Below are 12,389 nucleotides of genomic sequence, written 5' to 3'. Positions count from 1 at the left end.
GCACCCGGCGCGCTACGGGAGTGCGCGAGCGGAAAGCTGATTGGCTCTCGGGTGTCTGTCAACATTCTAAACAGTCCGGAGAGTCCGCCATCTTGTGTCTTGGTAGAATCGAGACACAAGAGGAGAAAAAGAAAGGAGGAAATCATTAAAAGGGGGCAGGGTAGACAGTGATGTCATTTGAGATGTCATCAGTGATGTCATCAGTGATGTCACTGACCATGTCATGAATGATGTAATATGTGACATCATCAGCAGTGGATTGCGGGCGCGCGAGTTATAGTGAGTCCAACTAACTATAACGTGGGAATTTCAATGGTTTTGTATGAGTAAAATGTTCAGCTAACTATAACTGGTGTGAAACCTATGGTTTTTTCAGTGAATATATATATATATATATATATATATATATATATATATATATATATATGAATTATGAACTGTACGTGCATCGGAGAATGGACATTTTCATTTTTTATCTTTCAAGCATGAATAATGAACAACATGACAATCCAAGCACGGGTTTATGGGCTGCACAAACTGCAAATTAGCATGCTTTCTATGCCCTGCACTTGCACCATACACTGATTCATTTTAAAATGCACCTTAATCATGCTAACTTAAATCCAGGCCTGTATTATGTACAAAATGAAAAATACATATGGAAGCCTTGCTGCACACATCAGGCGGATCTTGGAAGGAGAAAGGCAACAACAAAGCCAATGGACAAAAGAAGGTGGAATTTAAAATTAGAAGATGGACTGGGGCATTTGGAAGAGACGGATTCTAAGAAAGGAGAAATAATGTCTTCTCCATCTTTGTAGGCTTTGACCAGGGTCTCTGTTGTTTTTCAGACTTCAACTCTCCATCTGAGCCTCTGGTGAGCCAGACTTTTGCCTGCAGCTTGCGGATCCAGAACCGGCAGCTAAGCCAGGACCTTACCCGGCAGGACACAAGAGCCTTCAAAGTGGAGGCCAGCAAAGTGCAGAAGATGGTGAGAGATGGAAGGGTACCAGGGTTATGATCTAGACCTGGGAGAGGGGATCTTGCATTACAAGAGAGGCATTTGTAACCACAAAACATGAAATGGAATATAACCTAGGGCTGTTTTTAGAATGCAGAGAGGGTATGGTACAGTGACATGTCGGAAATTCAGGAGAGGAAGGATGCACAGAACCAAAAGAGAAGAGAGGGAGAGAAACCTGGAACCGCAAGAGAGGAGGGAAGTCAAATTAGGGTTGTGTCCTAGAGTTCAAGGGTTACATGGGGGTCACATGAGAGGAGAGAGAGGGAAACCTGGAACCACAAGAGAAAGAGGAAAGGAACTTGGAAGCTGGAGCTATGATCTTCAGTATACGAAGAGAACATGGAGAGATGTGTCAGAGGATCGTGGATGTATGAAAGAATGGAAGGGGCTATCAAAGCACAAGAGAAGAGAGGGAAGAGAAGAGAACCTGAAACTGTAAGAGTGCAGGGAAGAAGATCATAGACCACACAAGAGTGAAGTCAGTGATCGTTGGTCATGGACGTCAATTGGGAGGCGCTGAGACCCCTAGCTTTCTTTCCCCTTGCGACCCCTGGCACTCTCCTTGCAACCCCTAGCTCCGAGAGGCCACTGGGCAGCACAAAGACCAGAAAGCAAAAATGGCTTCTTGAAACAACGCGGTGGTGAAGTACAACATCAGGGGCCGCATGCTTGTAAAAGTCAGAATCGGGAAGAAATCGAAGGGCAGCTGGGAGGGTAAAGAGGAGCAAATGTCAATATCGGGAAACATCCTTTACAATGCAACCATTACATCGCACTACACTTATAACGCAGTAATTACATCGCAACATCGTTTACTACGTATGTCACTACAATGCAGGCGTTACAATGCATGACACTACATCGCATGACACTACATCACATGTCACTACAACGCAGGCATTACAACGCATACCATTACAACGCATACCATTACAACGGATAGTACCCCTACACTATCCAACACTTACCCTACTGTTGCACCCCCAGGAGTTAGAATAGTAATTTTTACCCCCACACTATCCAACACTTACCCTACTGTTGCACCCCCTGGAGTTAGAATAGTAATTTTTGCCCTTATATTATCGAACACATACCCTACTGTTGCACCCCCTGGAGTTAGAATAGTAATTTTTACTCCTATTCTATCCAATACTTACCTTAAATGCAATGTAAAGGTATGTGTTGTAATGGTATTCATTGTAAAGGTATAATGCGATGTAATGGGATGCATTGTAAAGGTAGTTTCCAAAAATGTGATGTAGTGTCATGCGATGTAATGGAGTGCGTTGTAAAGGATGTTGCGAAGTAAAAACTGCGTTGTAAAGGCATGCATTGTAAATGTATGCGTTGTAACGTCATACATTCTTCAATATCTGACAATCATTATACACCGTAATAACAGTAATTGTTATGGTCATTCTACGTCAATCAATGATTTCACACCTATACTGGTAAACATGCTCTTTATTTCGTTCTTCAACCAGGCAAGCCTGTAATGAAATATGTCACTATTGTCCAACCCAAGGGTATTCATGTCACTGATTATATAAGGATAAAAGGCTGAATAAGACACGTAAGGACTCAAAACTGCGACCCACAGCATTAGCCCACTTGGCTATTGCACCAGCGGGCCTCCGCCCAGCTTCCCAGAGCAATGACGAATATGTTGCTACATGATGCGGAATATAACACGTCATAGCCCAAGCCAGATAGGAGAGGGTAAAAGATACCTTTGCAGGGCCTTTCTGAAAGGCATGATTTTAGGGATGTTTCCAATTTACGATACAGGGTGTGCCATAGAGGTGGGCTTGTTCTGGTAGAAGGGTTGGCGTAGCTTTGAGAAGATGTCCCACGATGCTGTGTTTTTAGGTGGGAATGGCCCAGGTCGAAAACACTAGCTGCCCCTGGCCCCAGTTTTTGAGTTGGTATTGCTTGTTCACTTGATGCAAGTAGACACGCTTGAGTCCAAAGATGAGATGGTCTGCCATGTGTATTTTTTTCTTATGGAACATTATTCCCACCAATTGTCTAAGAGACAAAGTGACATATTACAATTATTTTGTTTGAAGTTGTGGCGATAGGGGCTTTGCCTTATTTACAAGGCAACGTTAAGCCACTTAATGTGGCTTAGCGCTGCCTTGTAAATAAGGCCCCTTTCATGCAATACTTAGTGTGAAAGGGGTGGGCAATGGGTGTCGCGGTGGGCATTCCGCAGCAACACCGATTGATTTTTATGCTGCCCCATATTTACAAGAGTGGTGCAAATAGCGGGCAGCGCCAAAATTAAGACCAGGAAAACCTGGTGTTAACAGGGTGCAAAGAGGAGAAATGCTTTAATTCTCTGCGTTTTAGCTGTTTTTATGTGTGTTGTTTGTGCAGCACAAATAAAAACAGCAAAACACCATGCATGATTGTTTATGAACAGGAAGGCGTCCCTTCCTGCACATGAACCATCATTTTAAAAATGACGAGTTGCAATTTCTATGTGTGCTGTACAAGCAGCACACATAGAAGTTACAATTCACCATTTAAGATTGTTTATGTGCAGAAGGTAGACCTTCCTGCACATAAACAGTCATTCCCCACATCCCCGGAACCCTTACACTATGGTGCAGTGGTGCCTGCGTTAGTGCTAGGCAGCTGAAATTAGCGCCATCGCAGGGGGAATCACGGGGCTGCACCATCTTGTTGTAAACATGGTGCAGCCCTGCGTTTCAGAAGTGGTGGAGCTCGGCTTTAACCCATTGGCTGCTGCCGTCGACCAACGGTCGTCACGAGCACTTTTGTGCCCTAGACAGTGGGCACTAGGACCACCAGCTAGGAGTGTGGGAGGGGGCCGACACCGGACACCACTTACGGTCAGGGGAACGGGGCTGGATATTCTAGGATGGAGAGGGCAAAGGGCAGGACGCCAACCAAGGCTGCTGTGAACAACTAAATAAAGGTACCTGATATATATCGCCGTCTCCTGTCATCATTGGGGGATCGACGATATGACAACTGGCGACTAAGGGAAAAGAGCTCTCATGTGTCTGGTGCCCGACAGATCCGAACAGCGAGACCAGGAGCCCACCCTGGTTTGCGTGAGGAGGAGAAGCCACGGCGCGGGAGCCCACCCCGACAGCAACAGAAGCGAAGCGGGAAGCATTTGCAGCAACGCCGGTAAAAAAATAGGAAAACAGCCGAGTGAGCGCGAGAAGCTGGAAATAGCGCGCGAACTCTCGCGAGAGCGGCCATTTTGAAGTCAGGCGGATTGGCCAATCAGCGCTGGAGAAGATCGGGTGGCCGTTTTAAGATCAGGCAATGCTCGGATTGGCCCCGAAATACTGCGAGAGTTCGGCGGCCATCTTAAAGTCAGGCAAAACAAACCAATAGGGGAGCTGGAAAGATCGGCGGCCATTTTAAAGACAGGCGGAATCGAAAAAGCAATGAAAGTGCCGGAAAGAGCACAGGAAAAAGGAAAAAAGCATAAGCAAATGCAAATAAAGAAAATAACAAAATAAAGCAAAGAAAATAGAAGCAAGCAAAAGAAGGAAAGGAAAGCAGAAAAGCAGAAGTGCCAATAAGAGCACAAGAAAAAAAAAAGGGCATTAATCAAGAAATATTTGAAGACTCATCGAAGAAGAGCTGCAAGCAAAAGATGGCCGAACAAAAGAGCGAAAAGCAGAGTGCCCAATACCTCAGACCTCTCCCATTCAATCTATCAGAACCGCAAGTAGGGATCAGATGGGAGCGATGGATTAGAAAATTCGAGCGGTACATGCGCGCCACGGATGTCATAGAAGCCAAACAAATGGATCTGTTTCTAAATCTGGTCGGCGATGAAGTAGACGACCTACTAGTAACACTACCAGAAAGAGAGACGTCAACATATAAAGGGCTGATAAAAGGCCTATCAAACGAATTCGATCCACAGAGAATGTTGACTTTGAGAGATATACCTTCACCATAGCATTTCAACACACGGATGAATCGCTGGATGATTTCGCGACCCGATTGTGCAAGCTAGTGAACAAGCGATTCGCCTGCGCATCATTGAAGGATGTTGTGACACGGACTTCCGTGCAAGAATACTGAAGGAACCAACCTCATTGGAGAACATCTTGTCTTTGGCAAGGGCAGAGGCAAGGGCAACGGTGCAAGTGAAGCAAATGGAGAGGGGAAAGGAACGGCGAATAGAGTAGGCACACCGCATGGCGGAGAACAACCGCACAAACAGTTGGAAGAAAGGACACAATGAAAAGGCAACAAAGAAGCAACCTGAATGGATGCAGACTTGAATTCCCACACAAAGGCGCGTCCCCGGCAATGGGCCAGACCTGCAGGAAATGCAATAGGAGCAACCACTTTACAAGCGCGTGCCTGGGACTGCAGTTCAGAAGTGAAAGAGGAAGGCCGGGAAGACCGAGGATGACTACGAGCAGGCATGTCAGACATGTGGAAACAACAAACAGAAGCTCGTCGGCTGATTCACGAGAAGACGCGGAAGAAGAAAAGGTAGAACGCCTGTACCTCATGTCCGACGCTGTTGCCATGCCCGCTGAAGTAGATACGAGTCGGGAAAGCGTCCACCTGGTGAACAAAAATGAAGTAAAGAAAATAGAGACCGTGACCATAGATGTGGGACCACACAAAACACGGTTCGTACTAGACAGCGGAGCAACCTGTAACATCATGTGTGTATCAGAATATGAGAAGATGGAAGTAAAACCAGTGTTGGTGCCCTCAAAAGTTGACGTATTCACGTGGGGGTCAAAAAAGCCAGTGATGAACATGAGAAAGTTTACAGAAAATTTGACATACAAAGGCCAAACAATAAAAGAAGAGATACATGTACTGAAGGGTGACATTCCGGCACCGTGCCTGTTGAGCAATGTCACAGCGCAGATAATGGGCCTCCTCGAAATGAGATACCACATGTCGGAGAAGAAAAGCATACTGCGAGAATATCCCAGACTGCTCCAGGGACTAGGGAAGCTGAAAGGACGACAAATAACACTGCACATCAATGAAGCCGTAAAACCAGTAGCTCAACATCACCGGCGAGTACCAATACACCTACAACCCCAAGTGGAGGAAGAAATTGAAGCGTTTCTAAGTCAGGACATCATAGAGCCAGCCGAGGGACCGACGCCATGGGTGTCGCCAATAGTGGCAGTGCCAAAAAAGAACACATCCGAAATTCGCATCTGTGTCGACATGAGAATACCGAACACAGCAATTGAACGTGAAGGCACCCCGGACCTCACCTCGATAACATGATCAGCTGCCTGACAGGCACACAACGCTTCTCCTAACTAGACTAGAATTGTGAGGCGAACTGCGGACGGAGGCGGAGGCGTTATCAACTGTGAAGTGAATAGTTTGGAAAAGCATCTGCTCTATATTATTGTGTAAAGAAATCTGGTGGTGCCTAAAATATAAGAAATGGATTGCTAAAAACAACTAAAGAGGAAGTGTGGCGCTTTTTCCATAGTGTGCTGGAAGAGTGTGCCTCTCTCACATGAAGAATATTACAAGCCGGGTCCTTCTGACTTTTGTTTAATACAAGCAGTATTATAATTCTCCAACCGCTGACAAGAAGAGTATCAATCAAGTTCCCCTTACTCTCAAGTTCACTTAGTTGACAGTTTCTAATCAGATGACGCGATATGGGCTGTCTAGTGTGACAAGGAGTTCCTCTGTGCTCCCATGAAAAGTGAGATAGTCACGACATTGTGACAGATATAGCTTACATATAAAAGAAAGATTCAAAATCCAGGTCTAGAGTTCCATTGTTTCTGGCGGGTCCTGATGAAGGTGGTCTCCATTGCTGTTCTTCCACCGAAACGCGTTGACCATTTTCTTCATATTTAGATCATATGACTGCAGTCACATATTGGACAACAGATACAATGCAACAGTATGATTTAGTGTCTGGTTTGGATGTGTTGTATGGTTAGAATGTATGTGTGAGTATGGGTGTTGTGGCTCTTTACCTGGTTTAGTAGAATTGTTTTTGTAGTTTTTTATACATTTTTGGAATTTATGTACTGGATATACACTGATGATGTGAATCTAATGAGGATATCGTCAATGAATGTTTGTACAATATATATCCAATGAATTTTTGTACTAAGAGAAACGATATAAAGAAATGAAAAAAGATTTTATAAAATAAATGAGTAAAATTTTTAAAAAAGGGTTTTGATATGTTTTGTGTATGCCTTTGTGATTGGAGGTATCCCCTGTGATATAAAGCATTTATAGGTCGTGAGGGAGTGTTTTACTTGTTATGGTGTCTTCTTCCCCTCTACTCCCTGACCTGAAGGTAATTTGAGAGGGGTTCCCTACTCTATTCTACATAGACGTGGGACCACACAAAACACGGTTTGTACTAGACAGCGGAGCAACTTGTAACATCATGTGTGTATCAGAATATGAGAAGATGGAAGTAAAACCAGTGTTGGTGCCCTCAAAAGTTGACGTATTCACGTGGGGGTAAAAAAAGCCAGTGATGAACATGGGAAAGTTTACAGAAAATTTGACATACAAAGGCCAAACAATAAAAGAAGAGATACATGTATTGAAGGGTGACATTCCGGCACCGTGCCTGTTGAGCAATGTCACAGCGCAGGTAATGGGCCTCCTCGAAATGAGATACCACATGTCGGAGAAGAAAAGCATACTGCGAGAATATCCCAGACTGCTCCAGGGACTAGGGAGGCTGAAAGGACGACAAATAACACTGCACATCAATGAAGCAGTAAAACCAGTAGCTCAACATCACCGGCGAGTACCAATACATCTACAACCCCAAGTGGAGGAAGAAATTGAAGCGTTGCTAAGTCAGGACATCATAGAGCCAGCCGAGGGACAGACGCCATTGGTGTCGACAATAGTGGCAGTGCCAAAAAAGAACACATCCAAAATTCGCATCTGTGTCGACATGAGAATACCGAACACAGCAATTGAACGTGAAGGCACCCCGGACCTCACCTCGATGACATGATCAGCTGCCTGACAGGCACACAACGCTTCTCCTAACTAGACCTGTGCAAAGGATATCATCAGCTAGAACTTGACCCTCAGTCCAGATACATCACGACGTTTTCCACACACCTGGGTCTTTTCCGATATAAGCGTTTGAGTTTTGGAATATCATCGGCTGCTGAAATATTCCAAGAGACAATACGACTAATAATAAGGCCGGTAAAAAACAGTCCGAACTACAGTGAGGACATTCTGGTGTTCGACAATTCAGATGATGAATATGACAAAGCACTGCGGGACGTGTGCTCCCAGCTAGAACAAGCAGGGCTGACACTAAACGAGGACAAGTGCGAACTAGGGCGAGATGAATTGGTATTCTTTGGGCACATTTTCTCCAAAAAAGGGATGCGACCAGATCGCAGCAAAGTGGACACACTAGAAAAAGCAAAACATCCAAGCGATGTCGCAGAAGTGAGGTCATTCCTCGGCCTTGCTAGCTACCACGCAAGATACATAAAGGACTTCGCCACAGTCAGCTTGCCACTGAGGGAACTAACTAAACAAGGCCAGACCTTCATGTGGACAGAAGAATGCAGCAAAGCATTTGAAGCGATCAGACAAGCAGTGACAGCAGTAGACCACCTTGCATACTTTGATCCGCTGCTTTGCACAGAATTGACGGTAGACGCCAGCCCAGTGGGGTTGGGAGCTATACTAGCACAACATAGACCAGGAAAAGAGTCACCAAGGTGCGTAGTAGCATAGGGAAGCAAGAGCCTGTCCGACATCGGAGAAAGAGAGTCTGGCAGTAGTATGGGCATGTGAGCACTACCACATGTTCATATATGGGAAACCATTCACAATAATAACAGATCACCAGGCACTGGTAACGATCTATGGAAACCCCAATGCAAAAATACCGCCCCGAATAGAGAGGTGGTGAATAAGACTCATGGACTACAACTTCAAGATCATACACAAACCAGGAAAAGAGCACAACCCGGCGAACTACATGTCAAGACATCCTCTGCCGCACGCACTCGAGGCAACATCAATGGCGGAAGAATACCTGAACTTTGTACTAAAACATAATACTCCGGCATCGATAAAGATGGAAGAATTGGAACAGGAAACAAAACGGCATCCAACAATGCAAGCGATCAAGACGGTGACAAGACAACAGAGGTGGAGGCATGTCAACAATAACAGCACCATGGCAAAAGGAGTGATCAAAGAAGAAATGTTGGCATTCAAAAATATCAATGAAGAGCTCTCAGAGACCAAAAATGGAATAATGATGAGAGGAACAAGAATCGTGATGCCCAGAGCACTGAGGAAACAGACGGTGGACCTAGCGCATGAATCACACAGAGGCATGGTAGCAACAAAGAAAATGCTACGGGAAAAGGCGTGGTTCCCGGGACTAGACAACATGGTAGAAGCCGCAGTCGCACACTGCCACGTCTGTCAAGTGACAGGACAGCTGACCAAGCCAGAACCGCTACAGATGTCAGAGCTTCCGAAGGCAGTGTGGACTGAATTGGCAGCGGATTTCTATGGGCCCCTGGAGACAGGAAACTACCTGTTAGTGATAATAGACGAATTTTCCAGATTTCCCATCGTACGGCAAATGGCGTCAACCTCAGCAAACACAAACTTTAAAGACTGACAATGGTCCACCTTTCTCAGGAGAGGAGTTCAGAAAATTCCTGGACTACTTAGGGATCCGACACCGGAAAATAACACCGCTGTGGCCACAGGCAAATGGCATGGCAGAAAGGTTCATGGGAACAATAAAGAAGGCTGTCCAACGAGCAAAGCTGACACAAATATCGATAGGGCAGGCACTGTGCCAGATACTAAGGGACTACAGAAACACTCCTCACACCTCCACAGGGCGATGCCCCGCGGAGCTAGTGCTAGGCCGTGTGAGCAGGACAAGGATACCGCAGATGGAAGAGATAGCAACGAAAGAGCGAGGCAGCATCGCCACCAAGGATGAAGAAGCAAAAGCGAAAATGAAAGTGTACACCGATGCAAGGAGGCATGCCATTCGGGCGCAACTAAAAGAGGGAGACACAGTGGTGGTGCGGCAAAGACAGCTGAGGAAGTCAGACAGCCCGTTCTCGAAGAATCCGATGATGGTGACTGAAGTAAGAGGGCCCATGATAACAGCATCAGCAGGGCACTATCACATCACAAGAAACAGCTCGCACTTCAAGGAATTGAAGGTCAAAGAAGAAGAAAAGCAGACACCAGTGCTGGAGGAAACCAGACAGGATGAAGATGCACAAATGGACAACCGAGAGACACGGCAGAGAAGGGAATGCAAGAGACAAAAGAGACTGATCGAAGAGATGTAATGTGAAGAGGTTCACCTAGAGAATCTCTCTCTCTCTCTCTTTTTAGGTCGAGCTGACCTAGCTTTCTATGCGAAAGCATTGAAAGCTGTCAGCAAGACAACTAATGTTGCCCGTATTTGGGAATGTGGACAGCAAAGTGCCACGCGCTTTTTCTTGCCGAGATTGTACCTCGTGAGCGCGCACGTCGCCGTGCCTCGTATTCCCATGCACAAAGAAAGCCTCACTCACGCATGCGCACATACACATCCATACACACACTGCATACACACACGCACCCCCCCTTAAACAGACACACGCGCACACAGACAGACAGACGCACGCACAGACACACTCAAACAGACACACGCGCGTACACCCCACCCCCACTCACCCCTCCTCTCCCTCAACACACTCACCGGTTCTGGCGGTGCTTGGCGGCGGTTCTGCCTCTCGGGCGGCGGTAGCGCTTTGCGGGGCTCTCTCACCACATGAGAGTCCCGACTTCCCCATGCGCCCGGCCGCTCTTCACCCGGTCCCCCATCTCGGGACCGGGACTCAATCAGGAGCCTTCGTGGCTCCTCGGGCAGCTCTCTCTCGCTCTCGCCGCGATGGGGCGGGACTTCCGGTTGGGGCCGCGATGGGATTGGCTGGCTGGCCACCCGCTTCCGGGTCGTCGCAGGCAGCGCGGCGGCCTGGCGGGGACTTGAACAAACTCCTGGGCGCTGATTCGCGCACAAGACGGAAGTCCCGCCCCCACGCTTAGTTTCGTTTTCCTGAGTGCGTGCGCACATCTTATCACTTGTTATTAACACTTGGCCATTTTCACACACTGCCTATACGTTCCCTTAGCATGTGTTCGCGGCTATTTTATGACCCTTACAGACAGCTATCTGATCTACAACCTGTACTTAAAGTGAAGCCTTTACCCATTGCTAAACATATCGGCCGTTCATCTACACCGCGCAGAAGTTTTGGATTACCTTCCGTCTGACCATTTGCACCGGGTAAGTTGCTTTACAAACTATGATACATTTCATTTCCCAGATTTGTTGTCTTATATCACCGATATTGGGATATTGCTGCACCTTTCACAAAAAAAAGAAATGCTAACACCTTAAGGCATGCCATCATTACAGCATACCAGGGAGGCAGCGATCGAGTCGCGCTCCTCGGGAACAGGTCACGACATTTGAATGCGGCGATTTCTTTATTTTTTTCGACGCGCTTTTTCAGCACTTGGAGACATTGGAATGTAGGGGAATTATCAGGAGATAGCCGCGCAGCAACTAGTAACGTTAAGCATACACTGCTTTTTTGTTAATGTTCACAGGCGTACATACCTAAAGCGTACCTACAGTTTTCCAGGATTTTTTTACAATTAACATAGATGAGCGTATTGCAGAATTACAATAAGCCGCGTGCTCATTAATGGAGACAGTGAGAGGCACATTTCCTTTTTTTTTTTTACCACAGCGCAATACAGACTTGCAGTACGCTGCGTGTTTAATCATAGTATGTTATTTATTTTTATTTCTCTGTCAGTGACAATAGGAAGTGTCACCAAAATGTTTGTTTTGCAACAAGGGAGAGATGTCGTGCCCTGGACAGTGGGCACTAGGACCCCGAGCTAGGAGTGTGGGAGGGGGCCGACACCGGACACCACTTCCAGTCAGGGGAACGGGGCTGGACATTCTAGGGCGGACAGGGCAAAGGGCAGGACACCAACCAAGGCTGCTGTGAACAACTAAATAAAGGTACCTGATATATATCGCCGTCTCCTGTCATCATTGGGGGATCGACGATACAACAAGCACTACCTCGGTAGTGCTGCGCACGTCCGTTGGCCGACACGGCCGCACCGGTTTTTCAAACGTTCAACACTGGCGCAGAACGTTCGAAGCAGCCAACGGGTTAAGCCAAGAAGGGTAATGCCGCGCTCCATCACTTCTTTGTAAATATGCCCCAAAGTGGGGGTGACTATCTGGGGGTGTCAATCCTAGATTTGCACAGCTTTCTAAGGACTGGTTCAGGAGCGACAGTGGCAGTTTAGC

At 46.6% G+C, this 12,389-nt stretch overlaps 1 protein-coding gene across 1 annotated transcript in view; it reads left to right on the top strand.

Moving 5' to 3' along the window:
• Positions 1-12,389, top strand: part of TMPRSS6 (transmembrane serine protease 6) — a 257,626-nt gene that overhangs the window by 47,148 nt on the left and 198,089 nt on the right. Inside the window, exon 3 of the mRNA XM_078650238.1 lies at positions 852-991. Within this exon, the coding sequence (XP_078506364.1) occupies positions 852-991 (140 nt within the window). The remainder of the gene's footprint in view (positions 1-851; positions 992-12,389) is intronic.

The sequence above is a fragment of the Lissotriton helveticus genome, chromosome 1_1, assembly GCF_964261635.1.
Source record: "Lissotriton helveticus chromosome 1_1, aLisHel1.1, whole genome shotgun sequence".
In the NCBI taxonomy this organism is placed as follows: Eukaryota; Metazoa; Chordata; class Amphibia; order Caudata; family Salamandridae; genus Lissotriton; species Lissotriton helveticus.
Note: the sequence above shows the minus strand (reverse complement) of the source record. Positions and strands in the feature narration are given on the sequence as shown.